At 45.6% G+C, this 18565-nt stretch overlaps 1 protein-coding gene across 5 annotated transcripts in view; it reads left to right on the forward strand.

The window, feature by feature from the left end:
• Window positions 1-18565, forward strand: part of Klhl3 (kelch like family member 3) — a 121953-nt gene that overhangs the window by 20444 nt on the left and 82944 nt on the right. For all 5 annotated transcript variants that reach the window (XM_029468306.2, XM_029468307.2, XM_029468308.2 and 2 more), the window contains exon 2: window positions 8944-9063. In XM_029468306.2, coding sequence (XP_029324166.1) covers window positions 9026-9063 — 38 coding nt within the window. In that variant the 5' untranslated portion in view covers window positions 8944-9025. The remainder of the gene's footprint in view (window positions 1-8943; window positions 9064-18565) is intronic.

Genomic DNA, 18565 nt, shown 5'->3' on the forward strand with positions numbered 1-18565 from the left:
GTGTCTCACAGGAAATGACTGTACGCCGGTGCAATAGCAGGAAGTCTCATGGAGGGATGCTTTATATTATGGCAAATGATAAGTCACTGTGGTAAATCAGAGTGCCTTCCCCTCGTCCGGCTGCAACACTGACCAGCACCCACTATGTGGGGAAGACAGACAGGAAGAACTCTTCAGAAGACAACTGGTCAACCTTCCTGGTAGGGAAGGCTTCTAGCTAGTTGCGGGACGATTGGGGACTGAGCTAGACTTAGGAGAGACAAGACATGTACTTTAGACATGGCCATAGACATGTACTTTAGGCCGACACACTTCACCAAGCCAAAGAGCCCCAGGTGTTTAGGCTGAGGCAAATACGTTAGTTATACAGTAATGAAGAGTCTCCAGGGCCAAGGCAGGATTGTGAAAGACCATGATTGTTCTCTGAGGTTCATTCTGAACCCCACAGTGAAGGAGGTAATGGTGAGAGCCCAGGCAGTAGATGAGATGGGAGGGAGGTGGTGGTGGCAGCCAGGAGAAGGAGATTGTCAACAGCAGAGATGACGAGGACACAGCTTTAGAATTGTGGATGTGTGTGTGGGACAGGTGTGTGCACAAAACAAGCTGCGAAGGACAACGGCCCAGTTTCTGGCCTGGATAGGTGTGCTCCTATTGCTTATGTCTTGTGAGGCAGAGGATCCAGAAAGAAAGCACAGCTTGAGAGAGGGCAGTTTGGGGTATGTGTGGATTCACTTACATAACAGTAGGGGAGAAGACAAGACTGGCTGCAGGCTTTGGGATTTAGAGGGCAGGGGAGGTAGGGGGTGGACTCATGAGAGGCACAGTCATGTTTATTTTCTTTGTTCTCTCACTCTCTCTCTCTCTCTTTTTTGCAAGACTTCTCTGTGTAGTCTCAGTTGTCCTGAAACTTGCTCTGTATGTAGACCAGACTGGCCTTGAACTCAGAGATCCACCTGCCCCTGCCTCCCAAGTGCTGGGATCAAAGGTGCGCACCACCACTGCCCAGCTTGGGGTATATCTTTTATGTATAGTTTTATAACAGTTTCTGTGTATTCATTTATAGTTGAGCCTTGAGGCCTACTCTACTATCAGTCTGTAGTTGTTGGTGGTGGTTCAGCCAGTGGCATAGTCCACCCTGTTTTACTAACTAACATTTGTAAGGACAAATGAAAGGTTTTTAGCTCCAAACCCACCTTTGCATGCACCATATACCATGCAACGATGGCCTACTATATCATGATCCCATGCCAGGTAGACTCAGTTGCACATCATAGAGTATTGTGGGGGACTCACCAGAGAAGTCTGCTTAGACATGGGTTTAAGCCAATAGAAAGTCTTTACTAGCCAGCTAGCTTATGACTCTGCTGGGTGTTCAAGATCCCAGGGTAGTCCTGAGCTTTTCTCAGGATGAGCTTTCAGCACAAAAACCATATCCCATGTTGGCAAGAACAGTTAGCCAGAAGCAGAACTAGAGAAGCCAAAAAGCAAGGTTAGTGCATTTAGAGACCTTTCTAGAACTGTGGACTCGGATGGATCTGGTCTTTGTTTTAGTTTTGGCAGGTGGGGCTGGTTCATGTTGAGTTTTCCAGCCTGAATGGTACTTTCACCACAGAGACATTCGTGTGAAGGTCTGGGGTCCTGTTACAACGGACAGTCCCTGGACACACAGTCCCTGCCTGCCGATACATTGAATCTCATGTCAGGGGAGGAAGACTAGATAAATACTAATGCATAAGAAATGGTCACACACAGCCACATTCTATGTACACGCTAGAAATACGATAGGAATTTAGGACATTTAGGAAGAGAACAGTCAGGGATGACATTGCAAGGGCTGCCTAGGGTAGGTAAGGCTGAGGTGGCCCTTGCAGGTTGAGGTATATCAACAGGCAGGTTGAGCTGCTGGAAGGGAGGGGGAGAATTCCGTCTGCAGTGGACAGTTTCCGAGAAACACATAACGGTACTCATCAATGTTTGTGTAAGCCAGGCCAGGGTGGCGATTAGGGTTCAGTTCAGGTTGGTGTGTGCACCATGCCTGGAGAATAGGTAAGGATTGTGACATTAGGCTGAGGATTTAAAAAAAATATTATTATTATTATCTTCTCACTCCAGTCCTGCCCCCCTCTGGCCCAAAGATTTATCTATTTATTATATGTAAGTACATTGTAGCTGTCTTCAGACACACCAGAGGAGGGCATCAGATTTCATTACGGATGGTTGTGAGCCACCATGTGGTTGCTGGGATTTGAACTCAGGACCTCTGGAAGAGCAGTCAGTGCTCTTAACTGCTGAGCCATTTCTCCAGCCCTTATCCTGACTTTTGTGTGTGTGTGTGTGTGTGTGTGTTTATGAGACAGCGTTTCTCTGTGTAGCCCTGGCTGTCCTGGAACTCACTCTGTAGACCAGGGTGGCCTTGAACTCAGAGATCCGCCTGCCTCTGCCTCCCGAGTGCTGGGATTAAAGGCGTGTGCCACCACTGCCTGGCTTATCCTGACTTCTTGAATGGAGTCAGTGGCACCTGGGACACGTACAGCTGATTGTCATACTTCCTTTCTCTGAACCCTTGGTAGGTGCTGAGCCTGTGTTTGTAAAATAATTATTTATTTTTTAATTTATGTGCATGTGTGTGTGCATGTGTGTAAGCATATGCATTCTGCTGTTGATGGAGAGCAGAGGAGAGCATGCAGTTCCCTGGAGCTGGAGTGTCAGGAGGTGGTGAGCTGCGAGGCGGGTGCTGGGAACGGAACTCTAGTCCTCTGCAAAGGCAGCCAAGTACTCTTCATCCCTCCAGCTCCAGTCCTTGGCCTTTTTACCACTCGGGCTAAAGGAATCATCCGCTGCATCGATGTTGGCTCTCGCAAGGGAGTTGACTAGAAACAGGGCGTGCATGAATCTAACTGCTGGGTCGGATCCTTAGTCATTTGATCGCGTGCGTTCATCGGATGTGCTCTAAGTCGGTGGAGGCTTATGCAGTAGATGGCTTAGATGACTATTTCTTCTGAGTTCCCCCAGGGTTAGCTACCTAGTCTACTCTTCACTATGGCCTGACTCAGTGTCATGAAACTTTGGACATTGTTTCGTGACACTGAGTCAGACCATACTGAAGGGTATATTGGTCTGAGGGGAAAGGGGACAGATAATCTGATTTTATAGGGAATTTGATAGGCGGTGTACTCTTGCCAGTTCATGAGACCTAGAAGGCTGAGTCTCTAGACCGGCTCTGAGCAGGTTGGAAAGTGTGGCCATAGGCTCTGGACGAGAGTTGCAGCACGGATCAACGTGGCCTTATGCTTCGTAGGTGAGGAGAGGATCCACCAGCCTTATTTAGGGGTCACGAGCCAGAATGGTGCAGCGCCGGTGGATGATGAACTATATCTGGGGAGAGAGATCTAGGCGAGGAAAAGGCAGGGTCTGGTAACTCTGTCCCTGGGCAAGTATCCTGGGTTGAGGTACTTGAGTGTGTGTATGCATATGTGCAATCATGGCCACCTATATGTGTTCAGTTATAGCCACATGTATGTGTGTACTCATGTACATATGTGTATGTACCCATGTACATATGTATACATGCACGTATGCACATATGTATGTGTGCATTTATGTACATATGTATATGTACACATAAATGCATGTATTTGTGCACTTATATACACATGTGTGTACATATGTGCATGTATGTGTGCACTTATGTACATGTATGTACATGTATGTGTGCATGTATGTACATGTGTGTACGCTTATGCTCATGAATGCACAGTGTTGCTGAGAGTATAAGCTGCTGTGCAGAAAGTTTGAGGCCATTGGGAAACCACTTTGCTCTTGACTGTGGAGTCTCAAATCAGATTCTAAACATCTCAGAGTCTCTGAGCACTCTTTCTTTAATGTCCTGCTCCCTGAACAATGGTGAGGTCACCAAGGAGCCTGCATCTTTGAGAAACCAGATTAGCTGTGTCTTTGTAGGGTTCTTGACTGCAGGAGGAGAAAGTGCCTGGTTCCTGCTAGTGTCCAGTCTGACCTCCACATCAGGGGGAAAGGGTTTGGGGTACGCTGGGGATATCAGCGAGTCAGGGAAGCCCCGTGTGAATCATACATGTTGTTATTCTCTATAGGCAGACCACATTTGAGACCCCTTTGTAAAGAGTGTTGTATGAACAAGCACATTTAGAATTATTGGACTGTTTTGGAAGGCTGGAAAGTGAAAGAGAGCACGGGAGAGTCTCTGCAGAGAATTGTCCGTTTCTCCAGGACAGACTGCTTGTTCTATAGCTTCCACATTTTGTGAAGTGGAGCTGTCGGGTGTCTGAATTTTTATGAGTTCCCCGTCCAGGACTTCAGTAGGGCCTTGGTTATTTCCATATTAGCTTTTCTTTTATTTATTTATTTATTTATTTATTTATTTATTTATTATATGTAAGTACACTGTAGCTGTCTTCAGACACTCCAGAAGAGGGCGCCAGATCTCATTACAGATGGTTGTGAGCCACCATGTGGTTGCTGGGAATTGAACTCTGGACCTTTGGAAGAACAGTCGGGTGCTCTTACCCACTGAGCCATCTCACCAGCCCCATATTAGCTTTTCTTATCCTGGCCTTTAAGCATCTTCAGACTGTGACTACAATATTTACAATGGATATTTGTACACTATTTTATAGCTTTGATATGTACTACAGGAATACAGATAGGGTTCTATGTTAATATAACCTACATTGAAATATTAAAGGAAAAACTACATATCTATCTATCTATCTATCTATCTATCTATCTATCTATCTATCTATCTATCTATATGTAATTATCTGGTAAAGTGCAGTATAAATATGATTTAAAAGACTAAATAAAGAATATAAAAGAATCCTTTTCTCCCCTCCCCTTCCATCTCCTCTCTTCCCCAACCCACCACCATCTTCTCTTTCCTTTCAATGTTGAGACAGGATGTTCCTATCTAGCCTAGGCTGGTGTGGAACTCACTATGTAGCCCAGGCTGACCTTCAATTCACAATCCTCTTGCTTTGACCATGTGATGAGATTATGGAGATGTGCCACCACATTCAACTTGGATGTCTTCTTAACTCTATAACATGCATCTAACAAACTCCTATAATAAGCACACGTAATGGGAGACATCGGGGTATCTTTGGAATGAGGCCTGTGATGAGGATCTTCCCGACTGGGCTACATGGTGAGCCCCAAGCCAGCCTGGCATTATTTTGTCATCTTAGCCAGTACAAAAGTTTTCACAGTAAAGAGATGCACAAAGATGAATAGAGTTATGTAATTCAAACTGGTTAAAAGGAAAAAAAAAAAAAAAAAAAAAAAAACCTCAAGGGACTGGAGACATGGCTCAGCAATAAAAAGCACTGATGCTCTTCTAGAGGACCTGGCTGGGTTTTGATTCTCAGAACCTGTAGGCAGTTCCCAGCCATTCGTAACTCCATTTCTGGGGGATGAGATGCCTTCTTTTGGCCTCCACAGCTTCTAGGTACGCACTTGTACCCAGTACATGCAAACAAAATATCCACAAGAATAAAATGATTAAAAAAAAAAAAAAGAAGCTAGACTTGGTGGCATAGACCTATCATCCAGCCCTTCAGGGATTTGAGGCAGGAGAATCATATGTATAAAGCCTACCTGGGACACACATACACACAAAGAGAGTATAGTGTGCACATGCATGCGTGTGTGTGTGTGTGTGTGTGTGTGTGTGTGTGAGAGAGAGAGAGAGAGAGAGAGAGAGAGAGGGGAGAAGAGCCCCCACACAGAGGCCAGAAGAGGATTTCAGGTCCCCAGAAGCAGTGTTACAGATGGTTGTGAGCTGCTGTGTGCTGGGAACTGTGTAACTCAGGGCATCTGCAAGAACAGTAAGTGGTCTTAATGGCTGAGCCATCTCTGTAGCTCTGGCATTACACACTGATAATATAAAGTTTATCTACAAAGGACATTTAATTGAACCCAATGGTCAAATAACTTGATACAGTGAGATAATTTAGTATGGAAGTTGGCTAGTAGATCAATTTGTAAATGTAGTTGCATTGCACAAATTTCAACCATCCTTAAATGTACCTTAAAGAGGACAATTTCTATTATAAAATATCAAGATAAGCTATAATATACATAGGACAAAATGTAACAATTGTGTCTAAGATCTTCAGGTAGAAATCCACAGAAGCAGGAGCGACCTTAGGAAGGACCTGCGGAGCTGGAGACATGGCTCAGCAGTTGAGACCTTTTACCGCCCTTGCAGACGCCCAGAGTTCAGTTCCCAGCACTCTCACAGCAGCTCACGGCCACCTGTAACATTAGTTTTGGGGACCTGAAATCTCTTCCAGCCTCCGTGGGCTCTTGCATGCATCAAGTGCACATATGTACACTTAGGCGCGTGCACATGCGCACACACACACGCACACTAAAACATATATACCCTCTATAAAAAGAGGGTCTCCCATATTCATGGATAGGAAGAAATAATTTAAAAGAAATACTAGTTCAATATAAATTGATCTGTAAATTCAATGCGGTTTCTATTAAAGGCCTAACAGGGTGTTTCATGGATCTTGACGAGCTGATATGAAAATTTGTAGAAAGAATAAAGGGACTAGGGAGAACACACAAGGTATTTCTCAAGAATAATCAAAGGCTTGAGGACTTAACCTGTCTGAAATTAGACATTATGAAGCTATAAAAATAATGCAATATTTGTATAAACTGACCTGTGCAACTGGCTAGAAAGTAAAAATAAAGAGAAAAAAGATCACTATGTGTTTGAAGCTTTGTGAACTAGGGAATGGGAATAATAAGATCAATAAATGGAACCTGTGGGAAATTTTGAACTTCTGTTTGACACTGTGAAATAAAATTCAGTTTCTTTCTTTCTTTCTTTCTTTCTTTCTTTCTTTCTTTCTTTCTTTCTTTCTTCTTTCTTTCTTTCTTTCTTTCTTTCTTTCTTTCTTTCTTTCTTTCTTTCTTTCTTTCTTTCTTTCTTTCTCCCTTCCTTCCTTCCTTCCTTCCTTCCTTCCTTCCTTCCTTCCTTCCTTCCTTCCTTCCTTCCTCCCTCCCTCTCTCCCTCTCTCCCTCCTTCCCTCCCTCCCTCCCCCTCTCTTTCTCTCCCCACCTCTCTCTTTCTTTCTTTTTAAGATTTTATTTGTTATGTGTAAGTACACCGTAGCTGTCTTCAGACACACCAGAAGAAGGCATCAGATCTCATTATAGATGGTTGTGAGCCACCATGTGGCTGCTGGGATTTGAACTCAGGACCTCTGGAAGAGCAGTCAGTGCTCTTAACCACTGAGCCATCTCTCTAGCCCCTAAAATTCAGTTTCTAATAAAGAATTGCATATCAAAAGTTAATAGGAATAGAGCTTTTTTAGGAAGTAAGAAATACTCTTCTGGCATTGGGATGCAAAGTTCTCATCTTTGCTGGGCGAGTCCTATTTCTGACCACATTTTCTAGCTTGAGTTTTTTTTTTGTTTGTTGTTTTTTAAAGATTTATTTATTATGCAGTGATCGGGCCACCATGTGGATTCTGGGAATTGAACTCAGGACCTCTGAAAGAGCAGCCAGTGCTCTTAACCACTGAGCCATCTCTAGTTCCTGGCTTGAAATTTTAAATTATATTTTTGGGTGTATGAGTGTTTTGAATGTATGTGGGTCTGTGTACCACGTGTGTGCCTGGTACTGGCAGAGGCCAGAAAATGGTGTCAGAGCTCCTGGGACTGAGTTGTAGGGCTTCCGCCTGGATGCAGGCCTCTTAACAAAGCATCATTGTTGCCGGCAGTTTGCAAGGTGAGGTGGCAACACGTGGAGGGCCCTCTGAGTAGGGGCATTCAAGGAGGTCACCCTCAAGGGCCGAGAGCCGGGAGGAACCGTAGGTCCTCAATTCTGCACAAATGGGAGATGTCTGCTCCTTCTTTTTTTTTTTTTTTTTTGGTTTTTCGAGACAGGGTTTCTCTGTAGCCCCGGCTGTCCTGGAACTCACTTTGTAGACCAGGCTGGCCTCGAACTCAGAAATCCACCTGCCTCTGCCTCCCGAGTGCTGGGATTAAAGGCGTGCGCCACCACGCCCAGCTATGTCTGCTCCTTCTATCCTTCAGCAGAATTACGGGATCCTAAATGCTTTTACAAGTGAGCCCTGTTCTCAATACTCTGGCCACTGTGGGTTTTCTAGATTATGGATGCTTTCTGTCTAACACCCATTCCTGCCCTTTCACTGGTCCAGGAGGACAATTCTCCTGACTAATAGGGCTCCTCTACTTTCTCTGAGCCTTGAGCACTTTCCCCCTTATGTCATTGTGCCCACTGTTCCTGTTGCCTGGGACACTGCTTTTATTTTTTGAACCAGGATACATTGAATCTCGCAGCTAGGTCTCTGCTTTTTTGGAGGTTTTTTTTTTCTCTACCAAATCGATCCCTTGTGCTTCTGTAGCTCCTATGGAATCATAATGGTTAAGATTTGATGTTTGAGCATCACTTGGATCTCCTTCACTGACCTCTGAATTTTGAGATGAGAGGGACCGGGGACTGGGGTCTGATTTACCATCATGTCTCCCATGTAACTGAAATACAGTATCTGTCACATATTGGCTCCTACTAAATCTTAAGGGAACCAGCATCCCTTTGTAGCCAGTGTTAGTGCTTATATCACTTCTTTTTGCGGGAGAGAATGAAGGTTAGATGGAGGATAAAGATCTGTTACAAAGTCACAGTGCTCGGTCGTTCGGTCGAAGAACCTGAGCTGGAGCCTGGCTCCCTCCAGAGACACGTGCTGTGCACCCGAAGGTCACGCAGACATGCTGCTGCAGCACTTCCTCCACGGCTGAGCCATGGATGAGAAGATCAGGCTGACAGGGATGCCCCCTGTGGGTGCTGAACCCTATCGGAGCGGGGAAGGCACACCACTGGGCTTCCTAATATGCGATCTCTCTTTCCCTCCCTCTTCCTGTTGGCAGTGTCAAGCCAAGCCCTCAGCCCACAGCGCAGGCTGAGGATGAAGAGAAGAACCGGAGGACCGTAACCGTCAACGCTGCCCACATGGGGAAGGCCTTCAAGGTCATGAATGAGCTGCGAAGGTACTTTCCTACCCTTCCCGTGCCCTTTCAGATGGAACTTGGAGGGTGAGCTTCATCAGGGGCCGAGAACAGACGCCGGGTCACACTACCTGCTGAATTATGACTCTTCTTTGCCCTCTCTCTGTCTTCCCCCCTTTCAGACTCTGAGACTCAATCCTTCCCCTCGGTATTTGTTTAATACCTACACTTCAGTGGCTCATCCCAAGGGGTATTCATTTCTGGTTAGAGCAGACTGCTAGTAAACCTGAGAACTGTTACACAGTTGCAGACTAGAGATTGTAGCTGGTATATATTTGGCTTTCCTCCATCATTCCAGGGACCGAGCTTGACTCAGGAAGGGAGCAATGCAATTGGCAAAATACACTTCTCCTGAAATGTGCGTTAACGCTGTAAAGAAAGCCTGAAGTGACAGGGCATCTGATCCTAAGCTGAGCAAGGAAGGCGTGAGTGCTCTTCGGAAGGCCAGCATGCATGTTTGGCAAGTGTGCTGCCAGTGGGTTCTGGAGCTGGAAGTGTTTTCCTGTACAAATGCAACAAGCAGCATTTCTTCCTGTCTCAGCTACTGGCCAGGCCCTGCAGGAGCGGGTGGTAGCTGTAAGGTCAGGAATGTGGAAGGTTATTGAAGACAGCCTTACAGCAAGTGTATTAGAAGTAGGGACAAACCAGGCACCTGGCAGGTTGTAGGTTTGCGTAACTTTATTCTTAAAGGATGAAGCAGGAACAGGGACGAAAATGAGCTTTGGAGATGTGAGTGACAGTTGAGCCAAATGAGAGTTAAAGACACAAAGGGTAGTGGAGGCAGGGAGGGGCCTTTGAGCCAGAGAAAATGGCATATAGCTGAGAGAAGTTTTGCTGAGATGGGGGACTGGACATATTTGAACAGACATCCTCTGAACCTTGTTTACCATTGTGTGTATGCATTTGTACATGTATGTATGTATGTATGTATGTATGTATGTATGTATGTATGTTGTGTGTGTCAGAGCATGCATCTCTATGTATATATGCCGGTGTGAGGGGGGGTTGTGTTACAGTGTGCATGTATGTGTGCATGTACATATGTGCTTTTGTATGTGTGTGTCACAGCGTGCTCCTGGGAGTCAGGGGACAGCTCCCAGTCAGTTCTCTCCTCTCACCCTTATGTGGACTCTGGGGATTGAGCTCAGGTTGTCAAGTTCTTTGACCCATCAAGCCAGCCCTCAAGTTCTCGTTCTGTTGTTTTCTCCTTTCTCCTTTCTGCATGGTCCAGAATTTACCACACACACACTCATGCACACTCACACAAATACACACATTCATGCACACTCACACACATACTCACATACACACACTCACATGCACTCATAAACATACACATTTACACACATATACAAACTTACACCCATTCACACATATACACACATACACATGTGCACTCATATACATGCATATGCACTCATACACATACACATATACACACATACACACACTCATACCCACTCATACACATACACACTTACACACACATACACACTTATACATATTCACACATACACATGCATACACATATACACTCACATACATGCATATACACTCACACATATACACACATACACACACTCACATGCACTCATACACGTACACATTTACACATACACACTTATACCCATTCACACATACACATGCATACATATAAACACTCACATACATGCATATACACTCACACATAAACACATACACACACTCATACCCACTCATACACACTTACACACACATACACACTTATACATATTCACACATACACATGCATACACGTATATACTCACATACATGCATATACGCTCACACATATACACATATACACACTCATACACACACATACACACTTACACACATTCACACATACTCACACACACATATACATACACACTCACATATACACACATACACACTCACATGCACACACTCTCACCCATACATACTCACATCATATATACTCACACATCTACACACGTATTCACGCATACTTGCATGCATACATATACACACATACAACACATACACTCACACACACATTCATGCATACTTACATACGTATACATATACAACAATACACTTTCACACACATACACACTCATATACATTCACACACACTCACACACATATACACACTCACACACACACAACACATACACACACACACATCTCAAATTAAATTACACGACATATTGTTGAACTTGAGTTAGGCCACTTGTTGGATTCCTGGAAACTCTGAAACTTGGCCCTGGGGAGGGATGGGGGCCATGCTCAGGGACTCAGATCTGTCACTGAAGAATCTCTATGAGGTGTCCCACACACTGTGGGAGCTCACACTTACCACCTTAGGGTACAGATTATGTCAGTCATCTGATTGAAGAATGGGCCTTCCCACCAGGCCAGAGTCTGCCTGTCCAGCCAGCTGCAGACCTCAGACGGACACAGGTTTTTCTTACCTCATCCTGGTCTACCACCGCCCCTTCACTTTAAAGTTAGAAGTCATCTGAGCCCCTTGGTTACTGACTCTTGTTTCTTTCTTCAAGAGTGTCTGCTTGACTTGGGTCTAACTACCCAGTAGCTGTACTGTTACTTCTCCTTTAGGGCTCAGCACTGCCAATGTCCAAGGAAGGTTAGCTCCTTCTAGACCCCGGGAAAATGGAGGCTCAGACTCAAGCTCAAATGGGCTTGAGTATGCATGTAGGCATATTAAATACTCCACTAAGGCTGACCAAAGGCTTCCCACTCAGGCTTGACTTACGCTCTCTCATGTAGAGTGTTTGGGGAAGCGCTGGTCTAAGTGCCACAGGCCTTTGCTGAGATGATTGATTTTTTTGTTTTGTTTTTCTACACAGGGTACTTTGCTGAGATTGATTTTTTGTTTTGTTTTTCTACACAGGGTACTTTGCTGAGATTTGAATGAAGGCTATTATCCTTTCTCTTTCTATTTTGTCCAGATGAATTTGACTGGGGAAATTTTTAGTTTAGGTTTCAGCATGAGTTGCCCCTGCCCTCTTTCTTTACCTTCCTCTCCAGACTGTATTTACTGTAACAGAACTTGGAGAAAATGAGGATGATCAGAGAGTCACATACAGATGTGGCTCAGGGGTTTAGAGCACTGGCTGCTCCTGCGGAGGGTGTGGGTTCAATTCCCAGCACCCATCTGGCAGCTCACAGCCATTTGTGATTCCAGTTCCAGGGGATCTGATGCCCTCTTCTGGTCCCCACAGGCACTGAATGTACATGGCCACAGGCATACATCCAGCCAAAACACCTATCTATATACATAAAATAAAAATAAGGGTTAATCTCTTTAAAGCCCCATATAATTTTGTTAGTGGTACCTACAGATTGATCCGTGGGGGATTCACTTTCCCTTTAGCAAATCTCAGATCTGACTTTTCTCTCTTAGTTCTATTGCTGAACACCCCCCTCCCCCTTTACTGTTCTCCAGTGTTGATCAGATGGGTAGATGGCATTCTGTGTTTGGCTTATTTAAAATAAAAGCCAGCTCCTTGCTGATGGATCTTCCCTAACGCCTCATGTGCAAACCCACTTCTAGAAGTTAGCATCCCGTCAGGGTGTCTACCTCACAAGCCAAAACTCTGGTTTTAGTACTGGCTCTAGCGCATGCTAAGCATGTGGCCTTGGGCAACTTAATCTCCCTGACCTCGCTCTTGTCAGGCATCAATGGAGGCTAAACATAATACTGTCCTTGCTGGGTTGTTAAGGGTTGTTAATTTGCATGCACCATAGCAATGATTTCTATAGAATCAATTCCCAGAAATTGAGTAGATTTAAACAGCCTGGAGGAGAATAGTAACAATGCCTTAGCTACTGTTGAGGCCCATGAACCTTCATCACTGTTAGTTTGTAACCACCATGTGCAGTTGCAGACATAGGGGAGGAAGAGCCGGTAAGAGAATCAAAGCCTTGCCCCTCAGGGAAGCTTGTATTCTTATGGTACTGAGAAGCAATATCAAGTCCCAAGACAATTGAAGACCGTCTTTTAAAAAGCCGAGTAGCACAGGTTAGGCAGGGAGAAGGGAGACTGCATTATTGATCTGGGCGACTTTAATGGGATTTACGGGAGAGCAGGTAGGCAGGCTTAACTCTGCTGAGACTCAGAACTCCACCAGAGTCCCCAGAGTCTGGGCTGGCTCCTCAAGGAGTCTCCGTGCTCTTCGCCCTTACGTTGGAGCTATTTCAGTCCCAGGACACAGGCTCTTTGCAATTTATGAATCACACAACTCCTGAGTTTCCTATTCTTTTTACTTCTGTGGTAGAGAATGAGCTGTTGGCATGGCAACCACTCAACCCTGCCTCTCCCTCACATGTTGGTGCTCCGTTCTGGCTGTGCTGCTTTTGAATGGCAGTCCTCCAGTGGCTGTGACTCCTGACCTAGAGAGCAGCGGGGTGGTGGAGACAAGTCCTTTCCAGAGGGGAGTAGGAAGGACCTAGCAACCAGCCAGTGTTTACAATTCCCTCCCCCTCTCCCTCCCTCCCTCCCTCTCCTCTCTCTCTCTCTCTCTCTCTCTCTCTCTCTCTCTCTCTCTCTCTCTCTCTCTCTTCTGAAGCTTGCTTGTGTTTGATAAACATGCATTATTTTACTGAGTAGACCCCTGGCCCCTTGTTGGTTTTCACTGCCAATCTCGCAGCTACAAGCAGTTCTATGGCTTCTTTAAAAAGATTATTATTTGTGCAGGCATGTGTTACATGTTGTGTATGTGTGTGTGCACGCACATGTGTAAGGTGCATGTGCATATGCACGTGTGTGCATTTAGAACCAAAAGTTAGTGTTTTTACTTGGGTGTCGTTCCATTGTTTGAGACAGGGTCTCTGAGTGACTTGAATCACCTGGTAGGCTAGGCCAGATGGCCTACAGGCCCCAGCAGTTTGCCTGAAATGACAGGTGTGTCCTCACACCTAACTTTTTTTTTTTTAATGTGGGTTCTGGATATTGAGGGCCGGCTTCTAAGACCCCTGATGAGCTAAGACACCTTCCAGTCCTTTTGTTTGAGTTTTTGACTCTTGTAGTACAGGGTAGATTTGAATTCCCGACCCCCTGCCTCCATCCCCTTAAGTGGTGGAATTACAGGTTTGTGTGTGTGTGTGTCTGTGTGATCAACACTGCCTTATGTCACAGTTTGTAGTTCATCCTAGCTGTAGCACACAACAGCATATTGTCCTTTTAATTGGAGAGTTGTATTTCATCCGGGGCAGGTAACAGATTAGGCTTTTGACCTTAATCCTCAGGTACATGTCTCTGTGTTACGTGTGTCTTCATTTCTTGGGTGTGGATATAGGGTGGGAGGATGTAGGAGTGGGAGGATGTAGGAGTGGAAGGATGTAGGGGTGGGGGGATGTAGTGGTGGGACATAATGGTGGGATTGCTCTTTTCCAATTTCTCTAGTTTCTCTTTGATGTTTGTTATTAGATGTGGCGTGAGGTGATATCTGATGCTTTTGAACTCTCTGACAGTTGTGAGCATTGTCTCTTGTGATTATTGTTCGTTTCACCGTCTTATTTAGGAAGCTGTGTTTTGAAAGATGTGTTTTGAAATCCCCCGTCTTCATTTCGAAATTAGGTTATTTTTTTCTGTTGATTATTCAGTTGTAGGTTAGAGTTTTGGTTTTACACTCTAGATAGATGCCCAATTCTCGTCTAAATGTTTTGCCAAGAAAGTCATTCTAAGAACTGGAAATCGATATTTCCCAATAATGTCCTTTAAACTGAAAATGTTTTAAACATGGGCACCTCATATAGCAGCTTTTTTTCTTTTGTGATTTATACTTTTGTTGGGATAGCTAGGAGGCCACTGCTCTATCTGAAGCCATGATTTCTTCTGCTAGGCTGATATTTCTGAGTCTTACACTGAGGGGTTTGCTTTACTTGGGTGGTTTGGTTGTAAAGAGGCTAAAATGACGCTGTGTCTGGGGGAGAAATGCCAAGATAAGATTGCTCAGCAGATGGTATTACATCAGTGACCTGGAAGGGTGATGGAAAAGTTCTTGGATTGTCAGGGTCTTGGGGACACCTTTAGGTTCTCGTATATCCATTTTTTTTTCTTTTATGAGATGCTGGGGACTGAATTCAGAATCTTAAGTATGCCAGGCAGGCACCCCTCTACTGACCTCTACCCTGAGCCAGTGGTTTTCAACCTTCCTGACTCTGCAAACATTTAAGACAGTTCCTCATGCTGTGGTGAACCATGACATCATTTTTGTTGCTACTTCATAACTGTAATTTTTCTACTGTTATGAATTGTAATATAAATATTTTTGGAGATAGAGGTTTGCCAATGGGGTCACGACCCACAGGTTGAGAACCGCTGCCCTAAGGCCTATTTTACTTTTTGTTTTGAGACATGGTCTCACTAGGTCTCACAAGACCGTTAACCTGTGGCCTTGAACTCAAGATCCTCCTGCCTCAGCCTTCTGAATAGCTGGGATTACAGACCCGTGTCACCAAGCCCAGTTCTCCATCAGCCATTCTGTCAGCGAATGTGGATTGAGTTGTTTCATTTACTTGTTTATAAAGATGCAGGGTCTAATATGTGGCAGGTATATAGTGTCCAGGGTACAAGATTACACATGATAGTTCCTTTTCTGTTGTGGATAGCCCTGGGGCTAATTATATTTGATGTTCATTCCATTCTCCTGTGAGTGACTACGAACAAGGAATGAGTCAGTACTCAGGTGATTTCCTATAAACCTGCTTCCCACCTTAATTTGTAAAATAAAGGAGAGCTGATGATTGGGCAGATAAAAGGGAAGGTGGGAGAGAGAAGAAGGAGAAAATGGAAGAGGGAGAGGATGCAGAGGAGGAGGAGGAAGAAGAAAAGCAGAGCAAAAAGCACATGGCCTGGAGAAACCCCAAGTTCTAAGGGGTCTCACAGATGTGGAAGATGGTAGTATAGCAGTAGATCTGCCAAGTCTAGGTGCACAGTGTGTATTCATATTAATTGTGTTGAGTTTTTATTGCTGGGGCATAATTGGGTTGGAGAGATTTACCACAACACTTTTCCAATTTCACAGTGAAGTAGGGGTGACTGCCAGGTAAAAGGATAGAAAGTTCTGGGGTGTGTGTGTGTGTGTGTGTGCAGAGGCTCATGTACTGTCACATGTGTGTACATACATGGGGAGGCCAAGAACTCAGTGTTGGGCATCTATCTCCCTTAATCATTCTCCATCTTGTTTTTAATAGACTTTCTTTAACTTTTTGATAATTTCATGCATTCAAACAATGTTTCTTGATCATATGTACACCCAAACTCCCCTCCCAACTCCCAGCATGCCCCCCGCTCTCCTTTCTGTCCTCTCCTTTTTTGGCTGATAACTGCTTCTTGTCTGAGTGTTGCCTTACCTTGCTGATTCAGTCTTGTGCGGCTAATCATAGCTGCAGAGTTCACGAGAGTGAGGGCTGTGCCCGCGTCCTGACGACAGAATGTCACAGAGCGCTTCCCAGCCTCCGGCTCTTAGATTCTTTCCATCTGTTTTCTATGACGTTCCTGAGCCTCCAGCTGGGGACCGATACACATGTCCCTTTTAGGGGTCAACACTCGGTAGACACTTATTCTCAGCAATGGCAGTTATGAGTCTGTGCATTAAATCCTTGCCATTGTAGTGAAAAGGTTCTCAGACCAAGGTTGATGGTAGCATTGAACAGTGGTTATAAGTATGCATGTAGGCTGTGGGACTGCATGCCATCTAGCAAGCCAATAATAGTGGGTGCCCTCCTAAAGCTCATGGCCTCCTGAGCCAGGGCTTTTGACCAGGTGTGCAGCACCAGGCCTGAATTCACTCTTGTGGTACAGGCTCCCATCTCCATACATCTGTGCCACTCCTACATCCATAGACACATCATGCCTTGCATGTTGGTATTGCGATACACATCTATGTCTTATTTTTAGAGACAAGGCCTCTCACTGAACTTGGAGCTTGCATATTGGACTAGATGGACTAGTTAGGCCAGCCAGCAAGCCTAGGGATAATTTTGTCTTTACCTTCCTGTGGGGCAAAAATGGGGTCCCTTGTCCACTCTGGGCTAGGGGCAGGGCTGCTGGGGGAGTTTGACTGGGCAGATCCCAGGCTGCCACTGCGTGGGTGTTGGACTGTGAGAAGCTGCAGGATCCTACTCTGGGGGTGAAGAAGTGCAGTCTGAGGTCCCCACAGACCTGCCAGAGTCTGGCACCACAGACTTGGATGGATGCCATGGAAGAGCCAGTTCTGGGGTCCCCAGGCCTGCACAGAGGTCAGGGATGACAGGTTCTCAGTCTCTCACATCCCAGATGCTGCTATATCTCAGAAGATCTGAGAATAGGTGGGGACCCTCGGGTGGACTCTGGCAGGGGTGGGGGGGGGAGGGAAAAGGGTAGGAGGAGAGGTCTGGCCGGTTACCTCAGGGAGGGCAGTCCTAGCCAGGTTCAGTGGGTGGGCTGGTTTGGTGGAGCGCAGGGAGGCCTCTGGGTGGGAGACTAGATGTGTGGCTCTGTAGAGGGAGACGTGTTCCATTGCTCCAGCATGGTGGATTCCGATGAGAAGAGGCAGTTCATGGTTTTAAGCTATTTATTGTAGAAAGGCAGAGAGAGGGAGAAGTGTAGAGAAGTAGAGGCAGGCAGTGGTCATGTGGAGAAAGGGGGGAAGGGAGGTCAGAGTTGGGGAGCACAGGAGCAAGAGTAAGAGCAAGGGGGTGAGAGGTAAGAGAGAAAGGAAATGGGGAGGGGGCAAGCAGCTCCTTTGTTTTGTCTTGGTTCTTTTTTTTTTTGAGACAGAGTTTCTCTGTGAAGTCCTGGCTGTCCTGAAACTCACTCTGTAGACCAGGCTGGCCTTGAACTCAGAAATTCACCTGCCTCTTGCCTCCCAAGTGCTGGGATTAAAGGCATGCACCACCACTGCCCGGCTGTAAGCTACTTTTATAGTGGGCTGGGGCTACCTGGTTATTAACAGGTAACTGTGAGGGTGGAGTCCAGACATAATACCATGAGCTTGGGGCAATGCCTACGTGACTGATGGCCACACACCTCTCTGTGTGGGTGTGTGTGTGTGTGTGGGAGCTGTGCAACGCTGTAGCTGCCACAGGAGCCAGGGGCCCAGAAGGTGTGGCCAAACACCTTCCATCCCTTAGGGTCATCAGGGTTCCAGGCCTGTGCTCTACCGGGACCAGGTTGTCTGTGAACAGCTCACCACCCCACACCTGCCTAGTACTGGGATTAGAGGCATACATCACGGTGCCTGGCTTTTCAAAGTGGCTTCTTGGGGACTGAACTCAGGTCCCCTCATGCTTTAATAGCAAACACTTTACCATAAAAGTGTGTGTGTGTGTATACACAAGTATATGAGGCTTTATTTGGAGGTCAGAGGAGGACATCAGGTGTTCGACTTTATCCATGACACTGCCAATCTTTGAGGCAGTATTCTCCTGGGATAGGGCCTCTTATTGAATTCAGAGCTAGACTGGTAGCCAGCAAGCCCTAGTGCTCTTCCTTGCT

Source organism: Mus caroli, unplaced genomic scaffold (assembly GCF_978045245.1).
Source record: "Mus caroli unplaced genomic scaffold, Mus_caroli_1 scaffold_15, whole genome shotgun sequence".
Classification (NCBI taxonomy): domain Eukaryota; kingdom Metazoa; phylum Chordata; class Mammalia; order Rodentia; family Muridae; genus Mus; species Mus caroli.